General features: G+C 43.2%; 1 protein-coding gene across 1 annotated transcript in view; it reads right to left on the bottom strand.

The window, feature by feature from the left end:
• cldn10c (claudin 10c) overlaps positions 1–16767 on the bottom strand; it is a 47519-nt gene extending 30752 nt beyond the window's left edge. The window contains exon 1 of the mRNA XM_060928616.1: positions 16455–16767. Within this exon, the coding sequence (XP_060784599.1) occupies positions 16455–16686 (232 nt within the window). The 5' untranslated portion in view covers positions 16687–16767. The remainder of the gene's footprint in view (positions 1–16454) is intronic.
• Between the last annotated feature and the right edge of the window lie 262 nt (positions 16768–17029).

Here is a 17029-nt window from a genome sequence, read left to right as displayed (position 1 = left end):
TTCATTTTTACTAGGTGAAGGTCCCTCCTCCCAATTTTCCCGTAGCACGTCCAGAATACCATGTGGTTTATGCCCATATAATAATTCAAAGGGAGAAAACCCCATGGAGGCTTGCGGGACCTCTCGTACTGTGAATAACAGGGGCTCAAACCACTTATCCCAATAATGCGCATCTTCAACTAAGAATTTCCAGATTATGTTCTTGATTGCTTGGTTAAATCACTCTACTAAGCCATCTGTTTGTGGGTGATAGACACTGGTGTGGATAGACTTAATCCCCAGTAACCCATACAGTTCGCGCAGTGTGCATGACATAAACGAATTGCCTTGGTCTGTCAGGATTTCTTTCGGAATCCCGACCCGGGAGATAAAGCGTAAGAGCGTTTCAGCAATACTACATGCTGAGATATTGCGGCGAGGCACTGCTTCCGGATATCGCATTGCATAGCCCACCAGAACTAAAATAAAGTGCTATCCTCATGCTGACCGATCTAATGGCCTGACAAGATCCATCCCAATTCGCTCAAATGGGCTCTCGATTAGAGGGAGAGGGCGCAACGGCACTTTTGGAGTGGCCGTGGGATTTACTAATTGGCATTCACGGTATGCTGCACACCACCGACTGACATCCCTGCAAATCCCTGGCCAATAGAACCGGGCTGTTATTTGGGCTAGTGTTTTATCTTGCCCAAAGTGTTTGGCCATGGGATTAAAGTGAGCCGCATGGAATGTGAGTTCCATATGGCTCTTTGGGATTAACAACTGGGTTACTCGTTCATTAGTTTGAGTGTCCTGCGTCACTCAGTACAATCTATCTTTAATAATGGCAAAGTAAGGGAAGGTCGGTGCCGCGCTTGGCTGAAGAGTTTGACCATCGATTACTCTCACTTGATCAAACGCATGCTGCAGAGTCTTGTCTCGCAACTGCTCAAATGGGAAATCCCCAAGGGAATCCCCGAGAGAGGGAGGAGGAGTGGGCTGCTCCTCGATCTGATGCAGTGTTGATGTAGACGGCTCTGTGACAGCTTCTCCAGTCAATGCCACACTGGGATTTTCCCATGACCTACTAGTGCAGGATCCACTATGTGTTAAATATTCCATCAGGTTTTTAAACCTTGGCCAATCAGTACCCAAAATCAACGAGTGGGTGAGACAGGGACTAACCGCCACCTTTATTCTATGCATTTGGCCCCAGAATAGAATATGGACAGACACTAGAGGGTAATGGTGAACATCCCCATGCACACAACACTTTCACTACTTGTGCTCCCCCCAATGCCTCACCTTGCACCAGGCATTGGTGAATTGAGGTCTGATTACAACCGGAATCCACCAAAGCATGATATGTATCCCCTTGAATACTCACCGGTATGCAATACGTTCCGGCCCAATTGGGGGTGGTTTCTGGCATGGTGGGGATCTGGATTACAGCACCCACCTCCCTTGTGGAGCTCTGACCCTGGAGATGCTCCGATTCCCCGCCGCACCAGCACACCGGCCCAGACTTTCCCTCTGCACTGGTGTTATGGGTGTCACTCACCTGAGGGGGAGACAACACAGACATGGGAGAGGGGAGGACACCACGGGTGCGACAGGCTGGCTGGGGAGGAGCCAACTGCCACCTCCGTGGCAGGGGAATGGGGTGGAGAGGGGGACGAGAAATGGGGGGAAGAGAGGGAGAGAGAGACAAGAAGCGAGGGGAGACACCTCATCTACCTGCCATTGGAGCCGCCTCCAGATGGTCCTCTGCCAGCTCGATGGCTCGTTCCAGTGACACCAGGTGATGACACTGGACCCATTCTGCCAGTCCTTCTGGAAGTTGAGAAACTGTTCCAGTGCCACCAGATCGATGATCTTGTCGGCGTCGCGGTCTTCTGCCTTCAGCCACCGCCGGCAGGCGTCCTGGAGTTGCTGGCTGAATGCAAATGGATGGCCAACCTCCTCCAATGCCAGCATCCGGAAGCATTGGCGATGTTGCTCCGGGGAGTGGCCAAGCCACTGCAGGATGGCTTTCCGTAGGTCAGCATAGACCAGCCGGCTGTCAGCAGGGAGCTGCTGCGCTGCAAGCTGCACCTTGCCAGTCAGGAGCGGAAGAAGGCACGCCGCGCGCTGCTCCAGTGGCCACCCCCATGCCTCAGCTTGCTTGCTTGAAGAGGGCGAGGAACGCTTCTGGATCATCCCGTGGTCCCATTTTCATGAGGGTGGTGGCAGCGATGGTCGACGCCCCTGCTGACACGAGCAGGTGCCGGAACGCCTAGCGATCTTCCTGCTGGGCCAGCATCAAGGCTTCAAAGCATTGCTCCTGTTCCTTTCGGAGGGTGATCAGTGCTTGATGCTGGTTCTGCTGGGTGGTAGTGAGGGGAAGGATGAGCTTTTCGAATGGGGAGAACTCCATGGGGTGGTTCCCTTCTGTGCTTCCGGGTTTCAGCACCACTGTAACAGTTCCTGATGTGGGCGGAGCACAGAAGCATGGCAGGCGAGAGTTGATGGTTACGCAAACACTTTATTTTAGCTTTTCAGCTTGCTTTTCACTCACTCTTTCACTCACTCACACGTGTTGTGGTCAAGGAGAGAACCCCTTTTCTCTGCTTTCTCTCCTTTTATGTTCCATCCCTGTAACACACACACACACACACACACACACACATTAATTGACAGCAGGTGGAATAACTTAGCCACTTACCTTCCCCGACCCCACCCTCCATTCACAGACTGCTGCTTGGCCACACCCCCACTGCCACACCAAGGTGTAGTCCACAACTCTCTGTGAGCCTTGTGTGATGGTCAGTAAGCTCTCACCGACTTCAAGGCCCTCGGGTTCATGATAAAATACTTGCTTGAATAATTCAAGGAAACAGTCATATGATGTGTGCTCATCTCCACTCTTCCACACAACGCTTGCTCACTGCAGCACCTTACCAGTAAAGAACGAAAGAAACTTGGCAATCTTCCATTCATTGGAGATGTTGGGGCTTGTAGAGATGTACATGGAGCACTGAAGCAAAAATCCTTTACAGCTGTGAGCATCACCGCCATATTTCTTGGGGTATGGGAGAAGTAGTGTGGGATTCGGGGAGGCTTTGGGGCACGTTAGGAGGGCCTGTGACATCATGACAGCAAGATGTGCCATCCTGGTGTTTAGGTCTGCAGGCATCTGTTCATGTTTTCCCAAGAGGTGTCCCTGAGCCCTCAGAGAAGTCTGCTTCACCTCCTCTGCTGCATCCATTAAGGCAAAGTATCCTGTCATGATGCAGGCACATACGGATGTATGTGCAGGGGAGAGCAGGAGAAGCAAACTGGAAATGAAGCCAAAACACTAGACAATAATCATAGTCAAAGAGCAGGCAAGGATCGGTCGATCGGTAAACAGAGCAATGCAGGCAGGACTAGAGAACAAAGAGGTGAAAATGAGAATGAGGGTCGAAGAAACTAGAGACAGGCAGAAAGGAAACGGCTTGGTATGACAGGAGTAAACTCTGAACAATACTTCATGACTATGAGAGTATGAGAGAGGTTTAAATAGCAGGACTGATGATTAGTGAACGAGAGACAGGTGTAATTAATAAGCAGGTGATAGAGAGCACTGTGGTTCTTGGGCGTTGTCGTTTTGAGAAGCCATGTTTGTAGTCTGTTTAGAGCTGTTGCTCTCAATGCCATTACTGACAGTGATGAAGTGTTTTAGGTGTTAATTTTGTCCCATTCTTCCTGTAAACAGGTTTTAAGGTGTGTGTGTGTAACAGTACAGGGTCGTTACTGTCATATTTTTGGTTTCAGAATTCACCACAGATTCTCTATTGGGGACAGAGGGTATAGGCATCCTCTTCTTCCACAGTCATGTCTTTGTAATGCGTGCAGAATGTGGTTTTTCGTTGTCTTGTTGAAATATCCCTGGAAAAAAAAAATGTCATCTTGAAGGCAGAATATGTTGCTCCAAAATCTCAGTGTACTTTTCTGCATTAATGCTGCCATCACAGAAGTGTAAGTTACTTTTGCCAAGGGCACTGACACAACCCCATACCATGACACACCCTGGCTTTTGGACTTGTTCTTGACAACAGTCTGGATGGTTCTTTAGGTCATTGTTCCGGAGCACACAGTATCCATGTCTTACAAAAAAGACCTGGAATACTGATTCGTCTGTCCACAATACATGTTTCCACAGTGTGATGGTCCATCCCAGATGCCTCCGAGCCCAGAGAAGGTGATGGTGCTTCTGGACATAGTTAACATAAAACTTCCTTTTTGCACAGTAAAGTTTTACCTGGCATTTGTGGCTGTAACAATGTATTGTAGTGCTTCATAAAGGTTTGCCAAAGTAATCCGAAGTTCATGTGGTTATATCAGGTATAGATAAAAGATGGTTCTTGACACAGTGCCGTCTGAGGGATTGGAGATCATAGGTGTTCAGCTTAGGCTTGCTCCCTTGCCCTTTACACACCAAAATTCCTTCAGGTTCCTTGAATAGTTTAATGATATTATGCAATGTAAAGGGTGAAATATCCAAATACCTTCATACCTTTCTTTGAGGAACATTATTTTTAAACATTTCATTTATTTCCTCACTTTTTTTTTGACAAACTGAAGATCTTTGGCCCATCTTTGCTCCTCAAAGACTAGGCCTTTCCTGGATACTGATTTTGTTCTAAATCATGATTACAATCAAGTCAAGTTAAGTCAAGATTATTTGTACAGTGCTTTTAACAATAAACATTGTCACAAAGCAGCTTTACAGAATTTGAACAACTTAAAACATGAGCTAATTTTATCCCTAATCTATCCCCAATAAGCAAGCCTGTGGCGACGGTGGAAAGGAAAAACTCCCCCAGATGACACGAGGAAGAAACCTCGAGAGGAACCAGACCCAAAGGGGAAACCATCCCCACCCAGGCAACAACAGATAACAAGACCATAACATTAGCAGTTTTAACATGAAGTCAGTTTTGTTGATGTTATAAACTCTTCATTGATGGAAACTTGAGTGCAAAACTGTTCATGACAACTGCAGTCCCAAAGCTAGCAAGTCAACCATAGTCCTCAGCCATAAAAGTATTACTGTAAGTGTCCAGAGCACCCTCCAAGTGTGACTTTCAACTGTCCACATGGGGCTGTCCTCCACAGGAGCAATGTGATGAGACTCCAACCAGACACAGGGCACCAGGATGAATCAGGCAGGTCCGAGGAGCAGAAGAGGTCAGCATCTCGATCCCAGGACTGACATATAACTCAGAGGGACAGATGGGGGGGGAAGAGAGAAAGAACACAGGTTGTTAGGTACGCCCAATGTCACCTGAATAAGTAGGAACAGTATACATATTGTAATGAGTACAAGCAGGGACTCCGGCAAAACTAACTATGACAGCATAACTAAAAGGGGAGAGCCAGAAGGTAACACAGGCATGAGGGAGCCCCGGGACAAAAAGCAGCCAGCCACTACACCATCAACAAACTCGAGTGAACAAGCAAGTGGGGGACTGACAGCATCCATACATCCCAGTTTACCAAAACACTGTCTGAGGACCCTCCAGATCTACACCTTTACCTCATAAACACCATTAACAAAAGGCTTGACTAAACAGATATATTTTTAGCCTAGACTTAAACACTGAGACTGTGCCTGATTCCCGAACACTACATGAAAGGCTGTTCCATAACTGTGGGGCTTTGTAAGAAAAGGCTCTGCCCCCTGATGTAGCCTTCACTAAATGAGGTACCAGCAGATAGCCTGCACCTTTTGATCTACTGTAAGTAGGCATGGCAGGTCATAGAGGACCAGAAGTTCACTCAGGTACTGTGGTGTGAGACCATTCAGTGCTTTAAAGGTCAATAGTAGTATTTTACAATCAATATGAAATTTGATTGGGAGCCAATGCAGAGTGGATAAGACAGGGGTGATGTGGTCATGTTTTCTAGTTCTAGTAAGGACTCTTGCTGCTGCATTTTGAGCTAACTGGAGCTTGTTTATGCACTTATTGGAACATCCAGATAGTAAGGTGTTACAATAATCCACCTGGAGGTAACGAAAGCATGAACTAGTTTTTCTGCATCATGTAGTGGCATTAAATTTCTTATCCTAGCAATATTTCTGAGATAAAAGAAAGCTATCCGGGTGATGTTATCAATGTGAGTTTCGAATGAAAGACTGGGGTCAATAATCACTCCAAGGTCTTTTACTGCTGCACATGAAGAAACAGAAAGGCCATCCAGAGTTACTGTGTAATCAGAAAACTTACTTCTAGCTGCATGTGGTCTGAGTACAAGTACTTCAGTCTTTTTTCAAGGATCTTGGAGATAAAGGGGAGGTTTGCTATTGGCCGATAATTGGACAGCTGACAGGGATCAAGGTCAGGTTTTTTTAATCAGGGGTTCGATAACTGCTAGTTTAAAGGATTTGGGTACATAGCCAATCCTAAGAGAAGAATTTATTATTTTTAGAAGCGGTTCAATTACTTCAGGTATTATCTGTTTGAATAGACGTGTAGGTAAGGGATCTAGTACACAAGTTGAGGCTTTTTATGTGGAGATTAATGAAAGTAATTAAGTTTTTCTAAGGGGAGTAAAACATTCTAATTGCTGATCTGATACAGTTATATTGTTAACTACAGGGTCACTTACGTTGTCTGACCTTAAATTAGTAGTTTGAATTTTTTGTCAGATATTCTCAGTTTTGTCATTAAAAAAATTCATGAAGTCGTTGCTACTACAGTACATACTATAGGTGTGCATGTGTCTATAGAGGACTTATTCCTGGTTAATTTTGCTACAGTATTAAATAGGAATCTAGGATTATTTTTGTTATCTTCTATCAGGGAGGAGAGATATGTTGATCTAGAAGCACTAAGAGCTTTTCTATACTTCAGGAAGCTCTCCTTCCATGCCAATTTGAATGCTACCAATTTTGTTTGATGCCTTTTACGTTCCAATTTCCGAGTGGTTTGTTTTAAAGTGCGAGTGTCATCATTATACGAGGGTGCTAATTTTTTGTCTCTGACCATTTTCCTTTTAAGAGGAGTTACATTATCTAAAGCAGTGGTCACCAACCTTTTTATGCCCAAGATCCCTAACCTCTGCCTAGATGGCAAGCAAGATCTACCCCTTGAAGCATTGACAGAAAAAGAAATCCAGACTAGACTGTTTCAAATTGAGGCTTTTTATTTAGCCTAATTTTAACTGAATAAGATTTAAGATCCTGGTCCAACTTTTTAATTTCTTGTGAGAGCTGACTAAATGACTTAATTTCAGTACAACATACAATGGAAATTAACTATACACAAAAAATATATAGGCCTATATCTGTAGTGAGCAGAATGAATGAACCACCAATGACTCAGATTGTTATTAATATCAACTAATAATATTGTAATGAGAAAGCTGAACTGTTAACATCAGTTGCACTGTCTTGTTTGTATTGTAACACTAAATTAATTAATTTCACAGCAACATAAAATGGAAATTGTCAACTGAAATTACAACACAACAGTGATGATATATCAAATTGTAACTTAAGTGACAAAATGACAACTTCAATTCAACATGAACTGATTTTCTTTAACCATACATACACAATAAAGACAAATATGAACCTGCAGTGATACTACTACCAATGACTGCTGTCATGCTACAGAGGTTACAGTTCATCACGCAACTCAAGTCAATGTGATGGCTGTGACTGAACACGGTCAGTGAGTGCCTTATAGTTAGGTTCATATCACGTATCATATTATGGCAGGAACAAGCAGTAGTAACATCCATGACCTTACGCTTCAAGCTCGACAAAGGAAAAATTTGACAGCAAGCTAATTAGCATTTGTTAGCGGCTACAGTCGGTACTCGGCACGTTAAAAGTGGGTCAGCATTGTAACGACATAACGCTACTGTACAAGCAATGCTTATTTAACGGTAACAAACTTGAGGCCTATATGTTGAAATTCCTCTCTTATTCGTTCATTAATTTATCACACAGTCTTACCTCAGTCAACTTCTTCCCTCCTTCTGTGAAAATTCAACATCTCAGATGCGGACACGAGTGGGCGGGGGATGTGTTTGATTAAGTCTTCTGATTGGCTGGTGATAGATTGGTGTCATTATAGCGTGTCGGAGCGGTTCATGCCAGGCTCGAGTCCGATCCACCACTCCGCAGAAACACTTCAAGAGCTACAGTAACACTGACAGCCAGGTTATATCCTCACAGTTTTATAGGCAATATCATGCTTCCTTTTGTAAAGGGGCGGCAGAAATGAAACAGGGGTGGGAATCACAGAAAGGGGGGCGGCCCACACCTCTAAAACCCCTCGTGGAGAACCCTGAACTGTATTGCGAGGCTATCACCATGGTGACAACGCTCAGAGACATAAGACGTAAGCAGCAGGAGTTAAAAAAAAGAACCCTGTGACACAGAGGGGGAAAGCTGTAGTGGGCCTATTGGAAGACATGTAATATGAACGCCAATCAGATATACTGCAGTGTATTTCTGTATAATCTTCCAATTTCTTTCCTCATCCCCCAAGATCGACTGGGAAAGCCTCCGAGATCAACCAGTCGATCGCGATCGATGGGTTGGTGACCTCTGATCTAAAGTATGGCGGAACGTTGACTCTAAGCATTCAGTTGCCTGATCAAGTTCTGCAGGGGCTGACCATGACCCAATCAAGGTTGATATCTCTGGGAGGTCATTTATAAAGCCCTGTGCAGTAGTTGACGTGAATGTACGTTTAATACAGTAGCGTGGTGAGGTGCATATATTATTACTCAGACATATTTTGAATGAGATGAGATAATGATCTGAGAACTTCAGACTGTGGAAGTATGACTATATTTTCTATGTTTAACCTGAATATTAGTATTAGATCGAGGGTGTGACTACCATTATGGGTCAGTCCTAAGACATTCTGATTAATCCGTACTGAATCTAAAATGGACACAAATGCTGTTTTCAAAGGGTCTTCTGGGTTATCGAAGTGAATATTAAAATCTCCGATAACTAAAGCTTTGCCTAAGGAAATAACCGGATCTGAGATAAAATCTGCAAATTCAGAAAGAAACTCAGAATATGGCCCCAGGGGCCTGTAAATAATAAGTAATGGAATTAACTGGGTAGACCTATTTTTTGAGGCTACATACGGTACATTATATGAGTATGAAGAACTTCAAATGTATTAAATTTATAACCAGGTTTTTGTGTTACACCTCGATAATCATTATAAATAACCGCAACGCCTCCTCCTCTGCCAGTTAGATGAGGCTGGTGTGTATAACTGTATCCAGGAGGACTAGCCATATTTAATGCTATATATTCATTTGGTTTAATCCATGTTTCAGTTAAACAAAGTACATTAAACTCCTGATCAGTAATGAGTTCATTAACCATTAGCGCTTTAGATGTAAGAGATTTAATATTTAATAGCCCCACCTTTAGATCAGGGTGGCACAGTGGTGTAGTGGTTAGCGCTGTCACCTCACAGCAAGAAGGTCCGGGTTCGAGCCCCGTGGCTGACGAGGGCCTTTCTGTGCAGAGTTTGCATGTTCTCCCCGTGTCCGTGTGGGTTTCCTCTGGGTGCTCCAATTTCCCCCACAGTCCAAAGGCATGCAGGTTAGGTTAACTGGTGACTCTAAATTGACCGTAGGTGTGAATGGTTGTCTGTGTCTATGTGTCAGCCCTGTGATGACCTGGCGACTTGTCCAGGGTGTACCCTGCCTTTCTCCCATAGTCAACTGGGATAGGCTCCAGCTTGCCTGTGACCCTGTAGAACAGGAAAAATTGGCTAGAGATAATGAGAATGAGACCTTTAGATCAAAGGTACTGGCAGCAGCTGTACAGTCAGTATGATCTAATTTTATATTACTGGAACAAAAACTCTGAGTATTTCTACTTTTTTGTTGAGCTCAGGGAACAGACACAGTCTCGATGTAGTGGACTCTGAGTGACGACTCTGTGCAGCTAGCAGACAGTCGGTTTAGCCTTTTCGTCTGCTCCCTGACCTTGGATCTGAATTGTCAGAAATTAACTAGGCCTGTTTAGAGACTATGGCCTATGCTGCAAGAAATGAGAGCAGCACCTTCCCAAGAGGGATGGATACCATCCCACCCTAACAGGCCAGCAGTGCCCTCAAAATTAGCCCAATTATCTATAAAGCCCACACTGTTTTCAGAGCACCACCTGGGCAACCAGCAGTTCAGCGACCATAACTTGCTGTAAGCTACATCACCACACCGCATTGGGATGGGGCCAGAGCATACTACAGCATCGGACATCGCCTTCGTTAATTTAAACACCTCTACAAAGTTACTCTTAGTAACCTCAGACTGACGAAGGCATATATCATTAGCTCCTGCATGGATAACTATCTTTGAGAACCTGTGCTTGCCTAAGAACCTAAGGTTACCTGCTATGTCCGGCGCCCTGGTTCCCAGTATACATCTGACTAAAGCTGCTGGTGCCCCTAGAGGCTAAGCTAATTTCACGTGCCATATGATAGAGTCCCATATAACCAGAGTTCTTTCAGGTTTCTCAATGGGTGCATGACTAAGGAGAGCAAACCTGTTCGACATGTAACGTGAAGAGGAATGGTGCTCTGGTGGGCAAACCTCAGTGGTAGCTTTGGCTCTATGCTTATGCTGCCAAGTCGTCACCCATTTGCCCCACTGTAAGGGCTCTAATGCCAGAGTTGGGGGATTGCTAACTCCGCCTAGGGCATCCAGACTTTCCCCTACAGAAACTACACTGTTCTCATTCTCACTGACCTTCTTTAAAGCCTGGATACATGCTTCTAACACTATAATCTTCTCCGTCAGAGAGCTAACTATTCTGCACTTTTCACAAATAAAGCTATCGCTAGTGACGGAGGAAGAATGACTAAACATCCTGCACTCAGCACACTGAACAGGCTGAAGGTCTGCCATGATGAAAGGATTCACATACCTTGATTGAAGATCTGTTGATATTAAAGCAAATTCGATGTGGATGGCCTCCGCTTATGGTCTTTACACAGGAGGAGAAAAAGAGAAAGCTTCTGGTCTCGGCATTCTTCCGAAAAAAGAGAGAGAAAAAAACGGAAAAAGGAAAGCGAAAGTGGAAAGTACAAAAAGGAAAGTGAAAGTACAATAAAAAATGAAGAGGACACTGGAAAATTATTTGTAGAAAAAATATAAAAAAAGATTAGTAATTAACGCCAACACTTGCGGAAAAAAGACTCGTCGCAAACAACTCGGGAACCAGGAAGTGCGTAGCACAGAATGCACATGTGCAACCCAATCACCAATCACAAATCAGTCAAACACCTCTCAAGGAACCTAATACATGCAGGAAACTACAGGCATGTTACATCAGACCTTACAAGGTACTCCAGCATATAAATGAGGTCTCATACTGATTTGAGCTCCCACCTCACAGCCGTATAGCTCCTACATTTCATGTCTCATGCCTAAAACCTGCTATCCAAGGTCCTCTATCTGGAAATGCTCCCACCCAAGATCACCCTGCCCTAAGCTTAGAAGGGGAACCCATCTACCAGGTAAACAAGATCCTAGACTCTAGACACAGAGACAACTAGAGTACCTGGTAGATTGGGGAGGCTATGGACCAGAGGAACGAAGCTGGCTGGGAGCCAAAGTCATTTAGGACCCTCTCCTGACACAGGAATTCCATATCCAATACCCCGACAAGCCTGTATCAAGGGGGAGAGGGCATCCAAAGAAGAATATAGCTCCTGGAAGGAGCTCCTTGGGGGGGGGGGGGGTTCTGTCAGTAATGGCGTTGAGAGCAACAGCTCTAAACAGACTACAAACATGGCTTCTCAAAACTACAATGCCCAAGAACCACAGCGCCCTCTAATCACCCACTTATTAATTACACCTGTCTCTCGTTCACTAATCATCAGTTCTGCTACTTAAACCTCTCTCACACTCCCATAGTTGTGAAGTATCATTCAGAGTTTACTCTTGGTGTACTAAGCTGGGTCTGGGCTACCTGGCTCTAGGTTCTTTGGCCCTTGTTCTTGGTTTCACCTCTTCATTTTCTACTCCTGCTCTGTTTACTGATCAACTGACCCTTTCCTGTTCTTTGACTATGATTATTGTCTAGTGTTTTGGCTTCATTTCCAGTTTGCTTCTCCTGCTCTCCCCTGCACATACATCTGTAAGTACCTGCACCCTGACAATCACTTGATGTCTTTTTAATCTCTAAATATCTTTTAAATGATGTGAGAAGGAATAGCAACCTTACAAAGTGGTAAATGCTTCACTGTCCCAATTTTTTTTTTTTTTTTAATGTGCTGCAAGAATCAAAATTAAAGTGTCTATTTTGAAAAGAAGAAAAATCATGAAATTCATGATGTGCTGTTATTTGTTTTGAGTGCAATACAAGCTAAAAGTTACTTACAAACCATTGGTTTCAGTTTTAATTTCAACATATCTTCCCAACCTTTTCTGATTTGGGGTTGTACTTTTTTTTTTTTAAAAGGATAAGCTGTCAATGATGCTGTCACAAGTACATACTCTGTGTGTCTTAATTTGCCACAAGCACACCATTTAAACCACTTTTGTAACTAAATATGGGCAGCTATTGAATGCTGTCCAGTTCTTTTTATTTACAATCTGTCATTTGCTTACTGGTTATGTTCACTTGTACAGTTAAGTTGCTCCCACCCCATTCAAACCCTTAGCCCACAACAAGCAAAATATCACACTGGGCATGGCAAACCACTTCAGACAGCCTGACAATCATGTGTTTATCAAGTCCATTTTTACCCAACTTGGCAGAATTCTACACATGCTTCTTTCATATCAAAAATATACATTTATATGGCCAAAAGCATATAAACCCCTGACCATCACAACCATAGGTCACAGCCTTCCTAAAACTGCTGCTCAATTTTAAGCTCAGAATTGTATAGGAGGTCTTTGCTATGCTGTTACAAAAAAAAAAAAAGTTCCAGCATGACATTGCCCCTATACACAAAGCAAGTGCCATAAAAACATTTGTCAAGTCTGGAGTGGCCTGTAAACAGCCTTGACCTTAACCCCACTGAATATCTTTGGGATAAACTGGAATGACAACTATGTTCTAGGTCTCCTTACCTGACATCAGTGTCTGACCTCACTAATGCTCTTGTAGCTGAATGGCAGGCTTGTAGTACTTGAGCCTTAATTTTAAGGACTTATGACTTGACTTGGACTTGAGCACTGATGACTCGGACTCATACACTAACTGTATTTGGACTCGTAAACTGGATATGAGGACTTAGATATTTTTATTTTTTTAAACATGCCATAATTTGGTATATTATCTACATTAATTTTTGTACTAATTTCATGCAAGACTCTCACACCTGTGTGCCTTGGTGTGTGCATCAGATAGACTCTCAGGTGTGCCGCGGACTCTTGCGTGCACACCATAAATGACTCGCACCTGCACAGGATTAAGGCACAGTGTGCCTATATAAAAACTGTGAAAACACACTTATTTTGCGAAATATTGACTTGCATTGCTGAGACATTACTGAGCCTTATTTCCTTGTTTGAAAAGAATAGACTTGACATTGCACAGTGGGGTACAATGAAATTGTGGGAGCTCTACTCAAAACAGTGTACAGAAACAAATAATAGAATAAAAACAATCATAAAAATAAGAAACATATAAAAGGTGGCATTTTCATTGTGCAATACTAGTTAAAACTTTCAAAATAAGTTATTAAAATAGTGCAATGGTCCTTGAAGCAGGTGAAGTGTGTGTGTGTGTGTCTGCGTGAGTGAAATTGAATTAAATTGGAGGGGAGGTGTCAGTGATTGTTTATGGTACGTATGGCCCAGGGGAAGAAACTGTTAGTCTAGTGGTGTGGGATTTGATTGTTCTGTAGTGTTTCCCAGAGGGCAACAGGTTAAACAGGTGATGGGCCGGATGTGAGGGGTCTGAGATTATTGGGTCTGAAGCAGCAGGACCTTGATATAGTCCAGGGAGGGCAGAGAGCAGCCGGCGTGTTTTTGTGCCCTATCGATCACACTCTGTAGGGTGTTCCTGTCCTTTGCTGTGCAGCCTGCATACTACAAATAGTACGTGAGCAGTCTCCACAGAGGAGCGGTAGAAACCCAGCAGCAGCTTCTTTTCCAGGTTGTTTTTCCTAAACACACGCAGGGAGTACAGCCGCTGCTGTGCTTTCATGACCGCTATGGTGTTAATAGTTCAGGAAAGGTTGGCAGAGATGTGGGTGCCCAGGAACTTGAATGAGCTAACCATTTCCACACATTCTCCACTGATGAACAGAGGGGTGGGGTCTGTTCTACTCTGGTTTCTTGATCCTGGATTTCCTGTTTCTCATCTTTGATTCTGTCTCGTATACGATGGCCTGTTTGTGCTTCACTTGACCTATTGCCTGTTTCACCATTTTACAATTTTGCCTGCTGTTCTGGGATAGGTTCCCCAATACTGTTGCCCTTTAGGGTTAAAGAGAGTTGAGAGATTCTTCAGCAATGAATGTTTCTGTATGTGGTTTTCCTAAACTCACTCATCAGAAGGAGTCTTAATGGCAACATTGTGAAGAGCTCCTTTGCAATGAGCATCCCTGATACAGGCATTAGTCATTGCTAAATCCAGTCGAGGAGGTCACATGGCTTTTTTTTTTTTTAACCAGAAACCAATGAAATATAAAACATGTTTAAAATATGTTAAAATATTGTATTGTCAATAAGCTTTACATATAATGTGGCAATTAATAATTGAAACTATTTTACATTTTGGGGCTTTTTATTTCTAAGAATTTTTTTTAATTAAATGAATAAACATTCACACGAAAGAACGAGCAACTAATAAACTATATAACTAAGTAAATGTGTTCCCCATGCCCGCTCATTTCACTGTTACTCAAACATACAGTCAGGATTATTTCAACTGTTATTAATTTTAACTGTTACACGGGGACGGTCTGAAACAAAAACGCAAAATTCCGTTTTCGTTCTCACTTTTTTCCACGTCTACACGACCGTTTTCAAGGAGGAAATCTGCATCAATACTGTGACGCATAAATGTGTGGAATTCAATTGGATGTGCATGCCAGGCGGCTAGGTGGTGCTGTGAAAGACCTCCGCTATGTCTGCACACATGCGCGACGTCTTGTCTGATCTGCACATCTGCGCCGTGAAAACTTTGACTACTCTGGCTATGGTAAGTAAGAAAGTAAGTAAAAAAAGTAAGAGCATACTATACCCGCCTCTGTTCATTAACGGTATATGTGCAGATTCGGTATAGATGTTCGAAGGACTCCTGGACGTTTATTAAAGCTGCCAGAGCAGCTTGAAGGTCCGTTGGATCGATGTAATCAGACATGCTCTTACTTTTTGACTTACTTTCTTACTTCCCGGGCTGGCATGTACAATATATGACATGTATGACGTAAACGCATACCCGACGTGAGCAGATCCGAGCAGAGTTTCGCGTATTGGGTAGTTTAGACGGATATGCAACGGGGGCTGTTTTTAACTTATCCACTCTGGAAGGCGTTTTCAAGTTTTTCAGCCTCGGAAACGCCGTCCCCGTGTAGAGAAAGGCACTTCCGATAAAATATTTAGTCGTTTTTACCCGACAGCATCCTTGTGTAAACGGGCCGTCAGAGCAAACTAAAGGACTACTTGGGGTACGATGTTCTGGAAAACCACATTAGCTTGATTAATCTTAGGAGGTAATTAAAGATACTCTTGGCCTTAAGAGGCTTTCAAGAAACCCACCCCTGGATTGTTTACCTGTCTTCACATGTATTAATAAACACTCCTCCTGCACTTGCATCCATCTCTGACAGAATACTTCACAAGCCCTGACAAAGAGAATGTATATTCATCTCTTCATACATCATGTTCAGGAACAAACTAATGTTAATGGTGCTAAAACAGCCACTATCAAATGGTGCAGTTGGAGTTTTGTTCTTGGCTCTGATCAGTAGTGGACTTAATTTGCACTAAACTTTTTTTTTTAATTACTTGGACTGGACTCAAACTTGAACACTGGGGACTCAAGACCGCACTCTGACTGACTCAAGGTTTAGTGACTCACTACAACATGGAAAAATTACCACAGCAACCTTCCAAAATCCAGTGCAAAGCCTTTCTAGAAGAGTCTAGGTCATTTTAACAGCAAAGGGACTACTAAATCTGGCATGGGATGTTCACCTAGCACATATGGGTATGATGGTTAGGTGTCCACAAACTTTTGGCCATATAGTGTTTGTATTAAAATTCAAATATACAATATGGTAAAAATTGTTAATCTGTATAATTACTTCCCCACTTTCAGTTATACATAGATTAATATGGGGTACCTGACACAAACTATTTGAAGCACCATACCACTAGGGATTTCTGGTTTATTTATAATTCAGTACTTTCTATATAATTACTTTAGTGCATCAACCATTTTGAATGTTTAAAGAAATTGAGAAACCACTAAATAAATACATCTGAATCAACAGACTTACGTTGCAAAGCAAGCAATGTCGGAAACTGCTTGCAGTCAGTCATCCCAGTTGAATCACTGGTACAGTCTTTCCATAGGTTGGAATAGAAGTGACTTGTAATGAGGACTGTAGATGTGACCTCTGACAGTGCCCAGTATTCCATCTGCATGGTGGAACAAACCAAGATCCATCCAACCACACAGGTCACAAAGGAACCTATTTCAAGGTACATTACAACAGTCCTATAATTCATAGTTTTGATGCGTTGAATACCAAAATAGCAGGTGGTGTCCACAGTTTTTCTGGCTGTCGTATTCAGGCAGAAAAGAGACAATCTACCACATCCACTGAAAAACTCCTTTAAGCTGAGATGATTGTGTATAGTTGTCACACCTAGTCTGCTTGTTAAGGAAGGGAGGAGGTGTTATGGTTTCCATTGTCTAAGATTTCAAGGACAGTATGACGTTTGTTTATAATGGACATATTTATTATAAACTACCTGTATTACTTGAGTGTGCCATTATAAGCAGCACCATATACTGGTGAAGTGTCTTCAGGCTTGCTGTATATCGGTACCTTAGATCAATTCTTCTTTC

The sequence above is a fragment of the Neoarius graeffei genome, chromosome 9, assembly GCF_027579695.1.
Source record: "Neoarius graeffei isolate fNeoGra1 chromosome 9, fNeoGra1.pri, whole genome shotgun sequence".
Taxonomy (NCBI): Eukaryota; Metazoa; Chordata; class Actinopteri; order Siluriformes; family Ariidae; genus Neoarius; species Neoarius graeffei.
This window is presented reverse-complemented; position numbering and strand designations above follow the sequence as displayed.